Source organism: Ursus maritimus, unplaced genomic scaffold (assembly GCF_017311325.1).
Source record: "Ursus maritimus isolate PB19 unplaced genomic scaffold, ASM1731132v1 scaffold_3, whole genome shotgun sequence".
Classification (NCBI taxonomy): Eukaryota; Metazoa; Chordata; class Mammalia; order Carnivora; family Ursidae; genus Ursus; species Ursus maritimus.
In genome coordinates, this window is record NW_024425563.1 from 12455470 (window position 1) to 12475413 (window position 19944).

At 42.0% G+C, this 19944-nt stretch overlaps 1 protein-coding gene across 1 annotated transcript in view; it reads right to left on the bottom strand.

The window, feature by feature from the left end:
- Nucleotides 1-19944, bottom strand: part of MGAM (maltase-glucoamylase) — a 232736-nt gene that overhangs the window by 67926 nt on the left and 144866 nt on the right. The window contains exons 5-6 of the mRNA XM_008697325.2: nt 17915-17986; nt 1409-1535 (exon numbers count right to left, since the gene is read on the bottom strand). Of these exons, the coding sequence (XP_008695547.1) occupies nt 1409-1535; nt 17915-17986 (199 nt within the window). The remainder of the gene's footprint in view (nt 1-1408; nt 1536-17914; nt 17987-19944) is intronic.

Genomic DNA, 19944 nt, shown 5'->3' on the forward strand with positions numbered 1-19944 from the left:
TAGCGGAGGAGGCTGATGTGGGGCTCGATCCCATAACGCCGGGATCACGCCCTGAGCCGAAGGCAGACGCTTAACCGCTGTGCCACCCAGGCGCCCCTACAGCTTGCTTTTAAATAAAGGATTGCTGGAACATGGCCACATCCCCTTTTTAATGGATTATCTACAGCGGCTTTTGTGCTACAACAGCAAAATAAATTACTTATGACAGAGACTGTATGGCCAAATCTGAAGTATTAAGTACCTGGTCCTTTACAGAAAAGTTTGCAGACTGCTCTGGTCCTTACTTTCACCCCCAGCAGGTTCACCATATGTCTGCACACAGAACATGTGCAGTGTATGTTTTCTTGGATGTTACCACCCTAATCTTAGTAACCTCAATTCCAATTGTTCCATCAACAGGCATTCCCTCAACAAGGAACACTTCTGAGTGATGACATTCTGTAAATATAAAGTCTCATATGACAAAAATGTAAAGGAAGGCCACCAATCTAAAAATTGGCAGTTAGGATCTGCCGAAGGGCCTTGATTCAGATTTTTAAATTTGTCAAACAAAAAACACGTTTATTGCATTTTAAAATAAGGAATGAGATTTCTTTAAGTCACTCTGCAATAAGGTAGTAAGGACATTAAGACAGAATAATGGGGCTTTTAATTAGTTTTCATTTCTATTCCAATTCAAAAGTGGTGGATTAAAGAGCTTCAGATTTGTGCCACATTCTGCATAAGGGTTTTAGTTCTATCTTCAAAATCATGGAATTTTAAGAGTTAACAATCTTTGAGATTATTTGATCTAACTCCCCACGAAAGTAGAAATTGTCAGGGCTGGGACAGAGGGAGTGGGAGCAGAGAAGTCTTCTTCTAGCCACAGACTGACACTTCATTGCTTGGTTCATTGAAACTGTTCCTAGATGAACCAGATAAGAAATCAGGGATAACTCAGCACAATCCAACCCCTCTTTCAGAATAAGTTCAATAACTGTTTAATTAAATAATTCAAGTAGCTGTTACTTTTTAAAGAATTAGAATTTGGGCCTAAAATACTTTGATTACATACTTATTCGATTGGCTTGCATAGAAGGGGTAATTGGTTAACAAAGGTTAATAATAGTGTTAATGAAATGAGAATTATTCAGTTCAACTCAGCAAATTTATTTCAAGGACCAGTTGTGGAATCCTGCACTGTGCTAACTGGGAAATAAAAGTAGCGGCTTAGGCTTACAGTGACTGCCTAGTGAGCTGTCACAGTTCCAGTCAGGGGCTCATCAACACACAGGTAACTCCTCCATCCCCCATACACACACACACACTCACAACAGTGGACAGGAGAGCATCATGTCCCTGCCATTTATGAAGTTACTGCTCTGGTAAGAGCAACACATGGAGGGGGAACGCCAGAGTTCCTTGTTACCTTTTGATTCCAAAGAATCTTTAGCTGAAAGCACAAACAGAGGAATAGTGATGATAAACACCATAAGCAGAAGAACACTGAGCATAATCTCCAAAGTCGTGAAATCTTTCACCTTCGCTCTTGCCATCTGCAAAAAAGAAAACAATTTTATATTTGAGATTTATTTAATTCATAGCTAGTAATTTTCTAATGGACAAGCTCAAATGTCACGTAAGTAAAATGAGTAACGAACAATTCTTCATGAACATACCCATCAGCTAGATTAAAAAATTACCAACTCATGGCCAATCTCATTTTTTTCTTTATTCTACTTACTTCTCTCCCTAACCTTGGATTATTTTGAAGCAAATCTTAGATATCTTTTCATCTAAAAATATCTAAGTATTGGAGCAATCGCCTGGCTCAGTTGGTAGAGCATGTGACTCTTGATCTTGGGGTTGTGAGTTTGAGCCCCATGATGTAGATATAGAGATTCCTTTATTCTTTTTATCTAAATTCAGTTAGTCAACATATAGTACATCATTAGCTTCAGATGTAGTGTTCAATAATTTATCAGTTGCATAGAACACCCAGCGCTCATCACACCATGTGCCCTCCTTAGTGCCCATCCCCCAGTTACCCCATCCCCCCACCCATCTCCCCTCCAGCAACCCTCAGTTTGTTTCCTAGAGTTAAGAGTCTCTCATGGTTTTTCTCCCTCTCTGATGACTTCCCACTCAGTTTTCCCTCCGTACCCCTATGACCCTCTGCGCTGTTTCTTACATTCTACACATGGGTGAAACCACATGATAATTATCTTTCTCTGATTGACTTATTTTGCTCAGCATAATACCCTCCAGTTCCATCCACGTTGATGTAAATGGTAGGTATTCATCCTTTCTGATGGTCGAGTAATATTCCATTGTATATATGTACCACATCTTTCACTTTAAAAATTTTTTAAATATTTAAGTATTAAAAAAGTAAACTTTATGAAAGCCAAAGCATTGTTAGAACAACAAAAGTATTTTTAAAATTATTCCTTAATCATCAAATATCTAGTCAATGTTGAAATTTCTCTCATTGCCTGATAAATATTTTATAATTTATTCTACTTTCATCAGGATGCAAGCAAGATTTACATATTGTAATTGGTTTGTGTCTGTTAAGCTTTTTTTGTTTTTGTTTAGAGAGAAAGAAAGAGAGAGAGAGCCCAGGGTTGGAGGAGGGGCAGAGGAGAGAGAGAATCTTAAACAGGCTCCATGCCCAGTGTGGAGCCCAACAGGGGGCTCAATCTCACGACCCTGAGATCATGACCAGAGCCAAAACCAAGAGTTAGATGTTTAACTGACTGAGCCACCCAGGCACCCTGTTAAGCTTTTTTTAATCAATAGGTTTGTTCTGTAGATCTCCCCATAATCTGGATTTTGTCAATTGCATCTGTGGATATACTTACATGTTTCTCTGCCCTTATGTTTCCTGTAAATTTCACTATCAGACCTAGAGTTTTGACAGATGAGGGTTTGATATTTTAGCAAGGATGTTGTATAGCTGGTATACCGTCTTCCAGCAGGAGACAAAAGAAATCTAGCAGATTCTCCCTTTTTCATGTTAATAGCCATTGGGGAGCATTTCTTAGCCCCATTATTCTATTAGCTTGACAGTGATACTGTAATTCTACCATTCTTTATATACTGGATGAACTATTACTATGGAGAGAAATTTCCCCTCATCTATTATTTGGATGATAAAGGTACAGTTCATATAGGAGAGGTAGGATAGACGTTTGACTCTATTTTCTGAGTTTTAAAATAAGGAGTTGTTGCCTTAGCATCCTCCAAAGAGGACCAGTGAGAATATCTCTGTGAAGTTACGGATTTAAACACATCTTACCTGCACTAATCCATTGACATTATTGTTGTTGTTGTTGTTATTATTATTATTACTATTATTATTATTATTATTAATGCTCATTTTGCCTCATCTGTACCCAGTGGGAGTCTCTTCAACTTGGTTCCTGGTAGTCTTTTGATAGTTTCCTTGCTCTCTGTTATAACATGATAACGTAGGCTCATTCTGCCCTCAGTCTCAAATCAAACATCTCTAAGGAGGCTTTGTTTTTTCAGTGGGAACAATATTTAGAAACCACAGTTTCCATGAGATCTGGTGAATTCTACAACTAAAGGTACCTAATGGATCATCCTGACCAACTGCCTATCTTTGGAGTCCCAGGGAGAATTGTCAATTAAAAAAAAAAAAAAAAACAGAAATAACACATGTACCTATGTTAGAATTGCTAAAAATCCTAGCTGGGGATTAAAATATTTTGCCAAGAAGTTTAAATCAGATGTTCAGCACTCTCCTGTTGTCTCAACCTAAGTGAATCCGAATCTCTGGGGTTAAGGCTTAGATATCTGATTTTTTTTAACTCCACAGATAATTCTGATATGCAGCTATGTTTTGGAAACAGTGACCTATTATAGGCTTATAAATTGTAATAAACACATTTTATTAAGCAAAAACATATTAAGAAATGGTATCCAGGAAGTTAAAAAAAAGAAATGGAACCAATAATCAGGCCCCTTCATTTTATGCATAAGTAAAGTAAGGTACAGTAGGCCAAGTGCCTTGCTCAGAGTCACACAGTCAAGGACTAGAACCAAATTTCCCAACAAGTTGAATATAGTTCTCTTCAGCTACTATATCTATCCTGGTAACTTGTGGCGGGCCCCTCATGGATAGAATATGCTTGAGCCTACCACAACCTTGGTCTTCAACAACTTGCCTCAACCTATTCCTGTCCTCTTCTTCCAATCAGTTCCTGATCTCCATCAGATTTGAGTCAATGTATTGCATTCCAGATCCGTGTGATCTCCAACCAGTGCTTCCTGCCAAATACACCACACACTGGGATCAACCATGAAGCTGGTCTTGTTGGGGTGCTAAATGCAGACAGTATTTTAAGTCAAAATTTGTGTCTTAAAGATTCATAGAATTCAAACCCTAAAAACATTATCCTTTATATTCAGAGGTCCAGCATAAAGTAGGCCTTGAAATATCTTCTCACTAACAAGGAAGGATTAGGCAAAGTCAACCTTACTCATTGAACCTGCTCACGCCAGGGGAAGTTACAGGGAGAGCTATGCCCAGATAGCCACTGAAGTACTCCTGGATGGGAACTGATACCATGGGTCTGGATATGGAGCACAGCAACACGGCAAATGTTCAGATAAAAAAATAGGATACCATATTCCTAAGGGTGAGTACGATGATCAACACAGAAACAGGACCCAAGAAAGGAAGAACTCGCATCCGTTAAAGCAGGGACCGCAGCAATTGGCAGTGTCACTTGGGCCTCTGAGTGGGTTCCCTTAGTCTGACCAGAAATGCACTGACCATGTTTAAGGATAAGGCACAATTAGGGATCCTGACTTCCACCTTAGGGATTGTCCTTATGACCTCACTGCCTCTTAGGTAAGGGCACACTCAGTCTTGCAAATTTTGTGTGAGAATGTCCACCATTTTGTGTGAAAGTGTCCACCTACGCAGATATAGCACTTCTTCATAAGCATGAGAAACAACACAGACCTATACTATGATGCAGAAATGTGTCAACAGGGAGTGAAGCTGACAAGTCACAATCAATACATCAACCAGCATGGAGAGAGAAATGCCTCTTATAAGATCTTACATAGAAGTAAACAAATCCATTGTCAAGTTGGGTGGTGTGACGGAATGATTTCTAAAATGAATTTCATTGCTCTAACTAGCTTCTTGTATCCCCTTAAGTTACAGGAGACAGTACATCAGCAGAATCTGGAATCAGACATAGTGAGAAGTGTAAAGTAAAAGGGAAAAGGAGAGCAGAGCAGCAGAACTGCCTCCACAAGTGGGGCCATTGGTTTTGAGGCCTCACAAGCTTGTAATGGCTCCCATCACTTACAAGACTAAACGGTATCATCTACAGTCTAACTCTTAGTAATAATTAGCTAAGGTTTTGGAGTTCCTCTGTGTCAGGTATTTTCCAGACCATCATCTTTATAATCATCTTTATAATCCTGAAATGCAGCTATTATTCATCTCTATTTTATGAGCAAGGAAATAGAGGTCAGAAAGGTATAAAACTTATCAGCAATGATAAATAGTGGAGCTGAAATTCACTCCCAGTCTATGATTCAAAGTCATGCTTCTCTTCACAACCACAGCAAAGCCCATACCCTTCCCCAACCCCACCTTCTCCCCTTATCAGAATCCTGCTTCTTCAGTCCAAACAATATCTCCTCCAGGACTTAAAATTAACCATCACTCCCTCTCTTGCACCCAAACTCTCTATCTATATTTAACAATCTGTCTTCCCCTCCTAAGTTTTAAGCTGTTAGAGGCCAGTGCATGAGAGTATTTCACCCCTCCCTGAGTGATCCCTCTCAACCTGAAAGCCTGAGATACTGACTCCCTGGTTCTGTGGGCAGCTGGGTGGGGCAGGGGCAGAGAGTCCAGAACTGGCCCACTCTTCTGCTAAGAGTTGTGTCTCCTGAAAATCCAGATCCCTTTCAATTACCCTAATGATGCCACCATCATTTTCTTTGTGCTCTATGATGGGGAAAATGTTGGAAAGAGCTCTACAATGCTTCAGTGGATGCCCCCTGGCAAGTGCTCTAAATAAGTATTTACTGATTTGGAAGCAAGACTGAGTGGAAACACCACCATGATATGCTCTGTGTCATAGATGCACTTCAGGGAACCTGGTCCTCTTTCCCGAGGGGTATGAGGGATGAAAACAGGAAACAGTATGCCTTTATCCCAGCAATCTTGCCAGTAACCACAGGAGTCCAAGTGAGAAAAAGAAAAATATTTGATATAAAAATAATATAAATTAGAATGCAGTTATTTATTTTACAAAAGGATCCAAGTCAAGATTTCTTTTCATCAATCATTTTTAAAGTATGAAGGTAATCAATATCTCTAAGGAGTGTTTTGTTTTTGTTTTTGTTTTTTTCAGAATATATAGCCACTTCCCTCTCCATATGACCCTTGTAACTATAGCTCATATGAGTAACAGTCTTTGTTTGAGTTGTAAACATAAAAGGAAATAGTTGGAAATCCTCTCTTTATAAAGAAAACATACACTGGTAAATCCACTTTCTGGAAAACCATGCTCTTCACAGCCCCTTTATTAAGCCCAACCATAGCTTAACACTGGTTCACATATCTCTGGGGCTCTGCTCTCCCCTACTTCTAGCTCAAGGCCCAATGGTGTCTCTGAGCAGAACTGCCCCCAACTCCACTACAGACCCCTGAGAGAGATTCTCTGTTCTGCTATACCCAGCACAATGGTCATGTCTGTTTTTCTTCTTCCATTTTGTTATAGACTCATTTCATTTGGTACATATAAAGATGTCAATGAAGTTTGGAAAAGAAAACAGGTAAAGTCCTGTGATTAGTCTACCATCTTGAACCTTTCTGGGTAGTTTTAAAAGTTCCCCAGATGACCTTGATACACAGTTCCCTCCACTCCTATTTGAAAACTGTTTTGGGAATTTTGAGTTCATCGGTGGATTTAATAATATTGCATGACACTATCCTGTAGGGTGGGAGTGGGAGTGGCAGGTGTAAATTGAGGACAGTGAAAAATGGGACAAACATTAAGTAGGAGACAGTAACAACTAAAAACCAAATAACATATTTGGAAGGAGTAGTAGGGGATGCGTGGCCCCTTGTGAAATTATCAAGCCCATCAAAGCACCCCTCCCAGCACCTCCAGTATGTCAACACACCCTCTATACTCCCAGCTCATTATGGTCAAGTGGATAAGTTTTTTCTTAAGGCTTTCTCCCAGAAGGTGTGTCTACTTCCATAGGTTTGCAATACCCCTTTTCTCTCTCAAATTGTGAGCTCCCAAGGTATAAAAATTAGGCCTGTTTCTTCCTTTTTGTTTCCTTCCTAAGTATCCACTAGTAGAATTTGCATAATCAATACTTATTGATTGATAATATTTTACTCCCTGGTCGATTACTGTGCTAAACATTTCATTACTAATTTCCTGCTTCATCTTATCCCCAAGTTCTCCTTCTCAGAACCGAGACCTTGCTAAATAGGGCACAAAAAGACTTGCACTTGAGTCCCCGCCCATTTCTTGCTGCCATAGCCAAAAGAATTTCCCTAATAGTCATGAATCTTGGTTTTCTTATCTGTAAAAATGAAACTAACAATACCTATTGTATTACATATCATCACCTTCTTATTGTAAAAATCAAATAAAAACACTTTATTTTTTAAGATTTATTTATTTACGTGAGAGAGAGAGTGAGAAAGTAGGGGGAGGGGCAGAGGAAGAAGAAGATGGAGAGAAACAGCCTCTCTGCTGAGCGCAGAGCCCAACACAAGGATCAATCTCACAACCCTGAGATCATGACTTGAGCTGAAATCAAGAGTCAGATGCTCAACTAACTGAGCCACCCAGATGCCCCTCAAATAAAAACACTTGAAATTATAAAGCATTACATGCCATTAAGTTATCATTTGCCTTAGAGAAGATAGTTCGTGGGTGCTGAGTAAGAAGCAGCATGTCCCTAAGAACTACATCCATCCCACTCTCAGAGAGTATGGCATCGCACCTCACTGTTTCATGAGGTGACAGATGCACATTCCTGACTGCTGCCCTTATGAACCTTTTCTGATCTACCCTCCAATGTGCTGAGTGCTTGACGGCCACATGTTGGGTGAGTCATGCATTACCTCAGACACAGGTGCAGGGAGGCAGGAAGAAACAGTGGGAGCCAGCGTGGCACCTTGCCCATTCAAGACCCACTTTCTGCCCCAGCATCCACTGCTCCTCTCCCAGGCTGTCTTGAAAATCACACTAGCTTTACTCAAAAAGCACATCCCCACCCATCTTCCCCCAGGCCCTAATTTAAAGCTCCCAGCTTGGGAATCTCGAATTTACTGTTTGATACAGCCTTGTAGCCTTGCTCTCTACCTAATCAATGTGTCCTCATGCAAGTTCCATATTCTCTTCAGTCCTTCACCCAAAGATGAAATGACAAAAGGATTTGCTTCTTATACACTAATAAGAAATTGCCTTTTGTTAACATAACACCCTCTTTTTTTTTTTTAAAGATTTATGTATTGAGAGAGAGAGAGAAAAAAAAAGAGAGAGCACAGGGGGTGGTGGTGCAGAGGGAGAGAGAGAATCTCAGGCAGACCCCCTGATGAATGAGGAGCCCAACACAGGGCTCCATCCCATGACTCTAAGATCATGACCTGAACCAAAATCAAGAGTCAGAATCTCAACTGACTGAGTCACCCAGGAGGCCCGACATAATGCCCTCTTACTTTGTGAAAGGAAATGTGGCCATACTTCTCTCTACAAGGATCACTTTGGTTTTTCTACAATATGTTACCTAACTCCTTTCTTATTGGTCCTGTCCCTAATACCTCACACTCCCAAAGGCTTTATAAGGTATCCCAAAATACTAATTTTGCATCTAAAATTCCATAAAGATTAATAAACTTGCATGCCTGATAGAATGAAGTTAGCTAATGAGGTAAAGAGTGATCTCATGTTCACTGGCAAGGAGAGGAGTTATCGGAATGCCTATCTAAGTGGCCAGGTCTCCTTCTCTTTCATTGTTGCTAGTATTTATGAGATAGGAGATTGTTTATTTTAAATTTCTCCAATGTTTATAAAAACACACTGTGTGAGAGACTATGAAGTAAAAGGTACCCACACGTGTACCCACAGTCAAATGTGAACACCATATGCTTAATGAAGATTTGGCAAAAACCATGAAAACTTCATATGCCCTCTATCTGGAATTCCATTTATAGAGATTTAGCCCACAAATATGCTTGTACGTGTATATACAGATAAAGGTTTTTCATTGTGGCATGACATGAAATGTACATAACAGCAAAAGACTAAGAATGGTGTAACTACCCATAGAGAGAGGACTGAGTAAAATGTGCAATAAAATAAAATTCATTATTATTCAAAATTATGATATGGTGGTTTAAAAAAAAAAGTCCACAAATTGTTTGATCCTTCTCCTCTTAAAGGTGTAGCCAAGTCCCCCATCCTCACTCCTTGAGAGTAGGCTGGACTCAGGGACTCGCTTCTAACAAACAGACTATGGTGGAGGGGATGGTGCATGACTCCCAAGATGAGGTCATACAAGGGAGGACAGCTTCTTCCTTTCTTTTCTCTCAGAACACTTTCTTGCCCTTTTTCTTGGTTCATTTCTTGGAGGAGCCAGCTGCCATGTCATAGCGACACTCCAGCAGGCCTCTGGAAAGGTCCAACAACCAGCACGAAACTGAGGCCTTTAGCCGACAGCGAGGTGAGGGCACCACCTCAGAAGTGGGTCCTCCAGCACCAGTCAAGCCTTCACATGACTCCAGCCCATGGTGACATCTTGCTTGTGAGGTCAGGGGAGACCTTGATGCGGAAATACCTAGCTGAGCTGCTACGCATTTCTAACGCATAAAAATTGTGACATTAAAAATATTTATTGTTTCGAGCTGTGAAATTTGGGGGGTAACTTGTATGCAAGAGATAATTAATACACACGGGTAAATAAGACTTCTGAATAATGTGTCATTTGCAATTAAAAAAATCATTTGCCTCTTATCAAAAGTCTTTTTGTGTCATTTACTCAAATACACTTACCTGCTCCCTGGAACAATAATAATTTTTTTCTAGCTATAGAAGAGAAACATTTCTGTAAATTGAAAGGAAAAAAAACCCTCTCATCAGTATCATCTGGCTAACGTTATTTTCTGAATTGCTGGGATCTTGACGGTGAAACCTACAGTCTCATTTAGGAAGACATATGAATGGCTAACAAACACATGAAAAAATGTTCAACATTACTAGCCATCAGGGAAATTCAAATCAAAACCACCTTGAGATACCACCTTACACCCGTTAGAATGGCAAAAGTTAACAAGGCAGGGAACAACAAATGTTGGAGAGGATGTGGAAAAAGGGGATCCCTCTTACGCTGTTGGCGGGAATGCAAGTTGGTACAGCCACTTTGGAAAACAGTACGGAGGTTCTTCAAAAAGTTAAAAATAGAGTTATCCTATGACCCAGAAATTACACTACTGGGTATTTACCCCAAAGATACAAATGTAGTGAAAAGAAGGGCCATATGCACCCCAATGTTCACAGCAGCCAAACTGGGGAAGGAGCCAAGATGTCCTTCAGCAGATGAATGGATAAAGAAGATGTGGTTCATACATACAATGGAATATTACTCAGCCATCAGAAAGAATGAATACCCACCATTTGCACCGATATGGATGGAACTGGAGGTGATTATGCTAAGTGGAATAAGTGAAGCAGAGAAAGACAATTATCATATGGTTTCACTCATATGTGGAACATAAGGAATAGAATGGAGGGCATTAGGAGAAGGAAGAGAAAAATGAAGGGGGGAAATCAGAGAGGGAGACAAACCATGAGAGACTATGAACTCTAGGAAACAAACTGAGGGTTTTGGGGGGGAGGATGGGTTAGCCTGGTGATGGACATTAAGGAGGGCACATATTGCAATGAGCACTGGGTGTTATACGCAAATAATGAGTCCTGGAACACTACATCAAAAACTAATGTACGGTGACAACATAACATAATAAAAAAAAGGAATGCAACTTAGGAAGACAAAATCAAGACAGAAGGCAAAAGGCAAATACAATAAGAAAACAATTTAAATTGCTTTAATTGTTTTTAAAAGAAAAAATATTTTTAACAAACTGCTACTTGGCAGTCCATCATCAGCCTTTGAATATTCTATTTCATATGACAAAAATTGTGCAATTTGATAATAATACTAAAAATAACTAATGATGAGTGAGTGAATTTGCTCAGAGTTTACATAATTTGTTGCAGACGATCCTCAGGACAACCCCACATTACTTACTGCTACAACCCCACTTTCAGATGAGGAAATTAAAATTTCAGCAAGGTCAAAAAACTTGCCTGATGTCACACAGCTGATAAGAAGCAAAGCCACAATTTCAACACCTGGCCTTTGGACTCCACAGCCAGAACTTTCAACCATTACTCTGTATTCTATGACATAATGTCCCATGTTGTACACCAGATTGTGGTTTTATCGGAGAGTATCTGGGTCATTAACCAAGTACTCAGAATGTACGTGGTCCAGGGCTAAGCACTTAGATGCATTATTTCCATTAGTCCTCACAACCACCTTGTGAGGAGGGACTGTTATTATCCCCCCTCTAGTTAACTGGGCCTGATAGAAGCTGGCGTGCCCACGGTCCAGAGCTCAGAGCCAAGCTTCCAATCAGGCAGTGTGAATCAAAGCCAGCTCCCACAAGGTGATGCAAATGCAGGAAACTTCTCTAGTTATGAATAATTAAGGCTGCTACATTAAGACGAGATAGGATGTATGGGAGATGCCTGTGTCCTTCCAGAGACAACCATGGGTTGGAAGGCTTATGGAAAGAAAAGGAAACAAATAAAATCCCCACAGCACCTGGGAGATTCAAAAGTGCTTTTGTAGGCATCCACAGAAGTCAGTTCGCTGTTTAGTTTATGGCCTGTGGCACTGTGTTAAATTCTCTATGAGACCAAGGAGAACAAGCTGCTGATGCACACTTTCCACGTTTATTCATCATCCAGTTACCAATGCTCTGTCTTGGGTAGAGTAATAAATAAACGGTATCAACTGCCATCGCTTTATCACTCATCAATTATGTATTAAGCTCCCAGAACGTGCCAAGCGCTCTCCCAGGAGCTGGTTCTGACAAACAAAACATAAAAATTCTTGCCCTCATGGGACATATGTTCTTATGGTTAGAAAAGAGACACAATAAACAAAATATGTACATCTATGATGGGTAGACCATGGTAAGTACTATGGAAAAAAATAAAATGGGGTGGGGGGATGAGGAATGTGGGGGTGAGGGGGGTGCACTTTCAATTAGACTGGTCAGGGTGAAGCTCGCTTGGAAGGCTCAAATTATCTCTGTACTTAAACTGTGCTGACTCCCAACAGTAATTTTTTCCTCTTGAATTAAAATGGTTATATGAATAGTTGCCAAAGGTCATTTTCCTGGTACTGTTATAACTGTTCAGGCAAAGTAGATAGATAAATCAGGTAGCAGCCTAAACTACTGAAATAGCTATCTGAATTAATTTGGAAAAACTGGATAATCAATTGTCATATTTTCTAAATACAATGTCTGTATTTGCATGTATTTGCATATGATGTTCTAAGCCTTTCTTCTAAAAATCCTTTGATAACACAAGGCAAGAGATCTAGTGGAAAAGAGGGTTAGTTTTACAGAGACGGGGAAGAACTTGCAAAGAGGAGCCCAGCAGGGCACGGCTACTCCTCAGAAATCCTGGGCAAAACTTACTGGGTTGTTTCATTGTCTCCCAGCTACTGTCTAACCCCTCCAGGCCTCAGTTTCTTCCCCTGAACCACAAAGGGATCACCCCTGGAAGACAGCTATGGACGACTGTGACCCCAACGCCAGGGTATGCAAAGGCTTTCTCATCACCTTCTGCAGCTAACTCCCAAAGTAACTTTAAACAGAATATTTCTTCTTCTAGGTCCATCTACTCACGAGTATTCCATGCTAATGTAGCAGTTTGCAAAGTAACTTTACTAGCTCATCGAAACTCATTTGCGAGGGAATGGTTGACAACAAAAAATCACTGACGTGTGTAAGCATGAGTGAAACAGTGATGAGCTATCTTAAAACTGGAGTACAGGACAGAGTGTCCTTCCACATCATTTGGTCCCTGATACACTTTGGCCTTACCCAGCACAACAACCCAAAAACCCTTCCCTCCACACCTTCCTCCCAGACTCCACCTAAAACCTCTCCCATGCCCCAGAGCCCCTGGCAGCCAACACGTGCACACACGGACACTCTACCCTAGAATAATTCTTTATTTGATCACTAAGGCACCCAACTCACGGGGCTAGTAATAGATTTCTCAATTTCCTGACCATGAAGGATTCTCTAATTACCACCCCGCAATCACAACCCCACATCCCTTCAGAAGGAACGTCCCCACAGGTTCTGGTCTAACCCCTCTGCCTCCCTTCTCCCACCTCACCTCTGAATCAGAAAGAATTGCCACCCTGAATATTAACTTCCGTTATACACACACACACATACACACACACACAAAGGTTTAGCTACAGCAGGGCTTATGGACCCAGTCTTGGTCCAGAGTGTGCACACACACACATACACCAAAAAATAAATGAGCTGTATCTTGTTTTATGTACGTATTTGTGTAATTATGTGTGCTGTTGTTTACTTCTGTGTTTAACCAATTGCAAGGACGTTCAGACTAACGGAGATCAGCACCAGTCCACACACACTTGCACGCACACATCTACAGCCATAAATGAACACCCGGTTCACAAACATACCTCACCACCTCCTGCCGCTGTTCCCGCTCTCCCTGAAGGATGGACTTGGAAGCCAAGCAAGGAGCACAGTTCACAGAGCGCAGCCACAGCCCTGGCAAGCCCTTACCATTTTAAGGTTAATGGGTTTCAAATGCAAATGACTGCCCAGATTTCATTCTCCAGATCAGATCTGCTAGTTAATTAGTAATCATGGTCTTCTTCTGAGAGCGTCCCTAAGAACCTGGAGGAAGAAGTGACCTCCCTAACCCTGCCCTCTGACCCCTCCAGGGGCTGAATGTACGTTTATCTGTGATCACACTCAGGTGCCTGGCAAAGGAACACAGACTGACTCAACATGTAGATGATAAAGAGCAAAAACTAAACCATCCCAGGGTCCCATTGACATTTATTAGTATAATCTGTTGATTTGTGCTTCAAGGAAATAATTTTGAAAATGTTTTCAGAGTAGTTTTCTTCTTTCCTTGTCTTTAGGAGAGCTGTCTCTATTTCCATGAGGTGGAGACCCTTTGGCAGTCTGGTGCCTCCTATGGACCTCTCTCAGAATTACATTTTTATTTTTATTTTTTTTAAAGATTTTATTTATTTATTTGACAGAAAGAGAGCACAAGTAGGGGAAACAGTAGGCAGAGGGAGAGGGAGAAGCAGGCTCCCCACTGAGCAGGGAGCCACACGCAGGGCTCAATCCCAGATCCTGGAATCATGACCTGAGCCAAAGGCAGCTGCTTAACGACTGAGCACCCAGGCACCCCAAGAATTACATTTTTAAAATGCACGAAACAAAATACTTAAGGATACAAAAGACTCTGAAACTGATAATACATTATATGTTAATTAATTGAATTTAAATAAAAAATATTTTTTTTAAAAAAAGGATAGAGAGGAAACTAATTCCAACGAATTACTAGAATATTTTTTAATTGCAACATAGTAATGTATGTGTTTCTTTAGCAATGTATTAGCTAACAAATCTAGCAACAGGTCTAACAGCTACTGCAATCTCAAAATAGTAATAAGTGGAAATAGTATCTTGAGATTATCTTCAAAATATGATACAAAAGTAACTGTGGCTTCTCTTGGAACCAAATTCTTAGGTACTGCTAACACTCCTGAGGTTTATACTTAAAAGACAGGCCACATTTCAGCTGGATTTTAGCAAAGAAAAAATACATAAATGTTGTCCCTCGGAAGTCCATTTGCTTTCTGTCTTTCATGTCTACGTGGGAGCCATGGAGGCCGTGTAGAGGTAAGAACCAATAATATGATCACAACACCTCCTCCTCCCCGTTCCCCAGACATCACCCATAGACTTTCATGACCCCCGTCCTTGCTTCCAACCCCTGAAAACACACTAACCACTTCTTAAACACAAGTCAATGCAATATATAGGTGTATGTGTACTACAAGCAGGCGCTGTGGGAAGAACCACAACAGCAACATTTACGGCACATGCTTCCCATGCATTAGGCTACGTGATTCCCATGCATGATTCCATTTCCCCCTGTGAGGTAGCAACCGGCACCCCAGTTTCGCAGACTAGAAACCCTGGACACAAAGAGCAACTTGCCTAAGCAAGGTTCTGTAACTAGGAAGAGGTGAAGCCAGAATGCAAACCCAGGCAGTGTGGTCAAACCTGCACTTGAACATGAACGTGAGCGGTGCTTCCAGGACCTCATGGCCAAGAGAAGGTAGAAGTCAAGTGGCTGCCACACAGAAGACGAGACAGCACTGACTAATGCTATTGGACAAAGACCGCAATTGGGAGGGACCAGCAAGAAACTGAAGGCATGGATAGACGGGAGTGCGCAGGGAAGAAGCAAAGACATTTTGAGCCAAGGGATCGGTACACTCAAGGCTCAGAGGTTAGAAAGAATAGTTAGGAAGAACTTGGTTAGAACTGTTTTAGAAATTGCTGTGAAAAGATAGAGACAGGGAAGATGGTTGTGGGAAAGTCAGGGACACTATTGGCAAAGCACACTGGAGTCACATCGTGGAAACCCTAGCCTGTTTCCAACAGGGAACCATCACAGATAAGAAAATGCCCAGAGCAGTTTTAAGTGTGAAATTGATTTCTGAGCTCTCTGCCCAGGACTCAAAATGCTGCTGTACCTGTCTCTTTAAGTTTTTCAGAATATTTAGTCTCCCCACACCTCCACACAGAACAAGGGCCTATCAGTGGTGAACTCTGGAAGCTGTGCACGCTGCCTGTCCATTGGAGTGACACAAAAGTGGCGAACTCTGCCACCCTGAGGTGTCCATAGGCATCCCCCGAAGATCAGGAGAGCGGTGAGTCACCTCGCCAGTACTGATGAGAACACCTGCCTCTCCCGGTGCTGACCTTCCCTCAACAAGGCTTGATTCTGGCTTCTGTTCTAAACCCAAAAATAGTCACGTCTGTTCTTCAGGATAAATCTCAACTCTTCTTTCTCGTTAAGGCCACTTTATCATTCTTGATTCTACCACTCCAATATTTTTTTTTTTAAAGATTTTATTTATTTATTTGACAGAGATAGAGACAGCCAGCGAGAGAGGGAACACAAGCAGGGGGAGTGGGAGAGGAAGAAGCAGGCTCCTAGCGGAGGAGCCTGATGTGGGGCTCGATCCCACAACGCCGGGATCACGCCCTGAGCCGAAGGCAGACGCTTAACCGCTGTGCCACCCAGGCGCCCCTCTACCACTCCAATATTTTTTCATCATTCACCAAAAAGCTCGGCTCACTGCCCTTTCTGCATATTTGGTGCGGCCTCCACCTGAAACATCCATGTCTTCTGTCTTCCTATGTAAACCCCTCTCTTATTGCAAAGCCAAGTTTAAACTCACTTCGCCATGAAATTTCTCTCAACACTCAATTCATGTCCAGTCTTCCCCTTTTCTGAACTACTAAAGTAATAGTACTTTCAAGGATATATGGTTTTGGGGGCCTGGGTGGCTCAGTCAGTTAAGCATCTGACGTTGGCTCAGGTCATGATCTCAGGGTCCTCGGATCCAGCCCCACATCAGGCTCCCCCCTCAGCAGGGAGTCTGGTTGTCCCTCTGCCCCTCCCCCTCCCCCTGCTAATGCAAGTGCACTCTATCTCTCAAATAAATAAATAAAATCTTAAAAAAAAAAAAAGAATACATAGTTCTACTTTATAGATGTGCATACCCCAAAATGCTCCGAGGAAGGCTAGTCACTCATCAGGTCCCTGCTGGCTGAGTTCCCTCAAATGCTCCAGCAGAGCCAGACCCAGGTGAGGAGCCCCTTCTGACCGCTGAGCTCCGGTATGTGTCTCCATTCTCCTAGCACTGAACACATCATCAGATTTTCCCTTCCTGGAATAAAGTTCTATAGAAAACAAGATACACATCTGCTTGTATTTTACTGGTGGTAGACTAGGGATATCCCTACGGTCTACTAATCTGAAACAGCTGAATACAATGTTGGAATCAAGGTAAGTCATCTCTTGGAGATGTGTTTCCATCTGAAATCTTTAGCTGGTGGTTTAATGATCCCCCATTTGGTGTCATAGAAAGAGCATGGTGTTTGGAATCAAACTAGCCTTGGCTTGAATATCAGAATCTCTACTTACTTGCTACAGGCTTGGGCAGTCATTTAAATTTTCTGAAGCTTAGTTGCCTTCTTTGTAAATTAGAGATGATAATATGCATGACACCACATTATTTGGAGCCTAAGCTGAGATAGTAAGTGCCTGACATCCAGGGTCAGTTTTCCAGTCTCTCCCTAACTAGTCTTTTCTAAAAATAAAGTCGAAACCCAGCAAGCAGTGGCATTGGCTTAAATTCTGTTTAGAACTCTTCCTCCAGTTCATCAGCCACCAGGAGGAGCCTCACTAAAGGGTGGGGCTGGAGGCAGTGGGCTCTTTCCACCAAGGACCACTGACAGACAACAGAGAGCAGGGCACGCCTGCCACACCGAACGGATTCCCCAGGCCAGTGGGGGAAAGCCAGTCCCAGCCCAGAACTTTGTTCTGCAGGACGACCCCCTCCCCTGCACGCATGCATGTGCGCACACACACTAAGGCACTCACACTCGTAGGCACACGCCATCTACACCCTTCCTGTCACAAATCGCCTCTCTGGTTAGTTGCCACAACCCACAGAATTTAAATTGTACCTTTTTCTTCTTATTGCAGCTGAGGTTTTCCTTCTTTTGTTCCAAGTATAAGCTCTTCACATCAGAGGCTATCTGGAAAGGGGAAAGGGGGGTTATTTGGGGTGGAAGTAATTTCTCTGCCCAGAAGCGTTCAGAGACAAGGTGGGGGGGGGGGAGCGAGCGACCTGTACTGAGCATTACAGCATTTCCCTTGCTTGGGAAATATCTATTATTCAGCAGTTTGACTCTGCCTTGTGTCCCTTCCTACCTCTTACCCCCACAGACAGGAACACGTGCACACACAGGTGTGGGTTCTTGGGGATAATGCAGTGCCTAGTCTTCAGGTGTCAGTCATAAAGCCTCAATTGTATCACACCTTGTAGCTCTCAGAGCACTTTAACCTGTACTATTTCTTCAATCATGTCATAGGGTGTTTTATCCCCACATAAAAATGAGGAAACATAAACTAAGAAAGATGACTTGCTACAGGTCACTCAAATTGTGGCAGAGTGGAGCTCATGGTCATTTCATTTCAATAGAGTAGTCCGATGTTCATGGAGTCTGAAGTCGGTAAATAACTGAGTAAATACAGAATTTCTTTTTCAGATGAAATATTCATTCATTCACTCAGCCAATTCCAAGTTCTCTCTCTACCATGTCTCCCAAAGTGGACACTCTCAGATCCTATCAGTTATCACTCTCTACCGCTCTCACCCTACAGCTGGCCACTTCTCTTTCAGCCCAGATCCTGAACTAGAGATTCCCATGGTCTCCACCATGGTTCCCCTGCCCCACGCCTGAAGAACACCTTTCCACTCCTGTAAGGGAGCCCAGCATAACCCTGACCCACTGGTCCCAGCTGACTGAACCAACCTGGTCCAGTCGGATTCTCTCTCCCAGAGATTCGGATTTGGGACACAGAGTCTGAATCACATTGCACTGGGCGCTAAGTCTGTGGGGTCATGTCATGTTATTGAGAGAGAAAAATTAAAGCTTTGCTGAATACTTGTTTACCCAAAACAGGATGGAATAGGCATGTAAAAAGTAGCAGAAATGAGAGACCAGTCAAATCCAAAGAAGGAAGAGCAGAGACTCGCTGCCAGTATTTTTGCTATTTCTGTGCAGGCCCAGGTACAACTGAATTTCATCTGATACTCATGCACCTTCACCAAAATACTGCCCCTACAATTACTACCACGACTCTTCAACTACTAACCACCACCACCACCACCACCACCATCATCATCTCTCCTTCCAGACAGTTTCTGTGCATTTCCATGCCTGGCAACCAGTCTCTGCTAGCCCTGCTACCGCAGGCTCTCAGTTTTCTCCCTTTGTTCAGAGTAAATATCTTCACCAAAAATCTCTACCACTCCCGTCGAACATATCCTCCTACTGTGTTTTGCTGGCTTTTACAACCACTTGTAATAATCATAGGGCCTTCAAATCCCCGCAAAGTCTCTCTAAATTGTTTGGCATCCCCATAGAATTGTACTTTTTAGATCAGGATATATGTAACCTAGGGTTATGTGGTGACCTGCTGAGAGGTACATCACACATTTTTTTGGAAATTCCATTTTAGTCCAGAATCATTGGAGAAAAATAAGTAATTCGGATCAACATATTGAATGATGAAAAATGTGACAGTATAAAGTAATAGCATGCAAATTTACATGACATTTTTCAACATGGAATACTAAATTTTACAGAAATTTCCCCCTGTGATGAGATGCTAGTGAGTCTGCTTCCCCCTTGGCCCCCACCCCAGGGGAAAACATGTGAAAAGAATGCCACAGAAAACATCTTAAAGGCACTGACAATGTCTTAGAGCCATGCACAGACTCTCTCTCTCTCTCCGCTGCCCTCTCTCTGGCTCAGCCCCTCTCCCTATGTGCTTCCCTCTCTGTTCTGCCCTCTGGGAACCAGCATGGCCACATGATCTCCCTATCTCTGCTTCGAGGTGTCAAGGCTGCACGTTGTTCTCCTCCTCTATTGTGTCACAGAGAAACAGAACAGGACTGGTTCTCAGCTAATGTCTCACAGCTCTATCC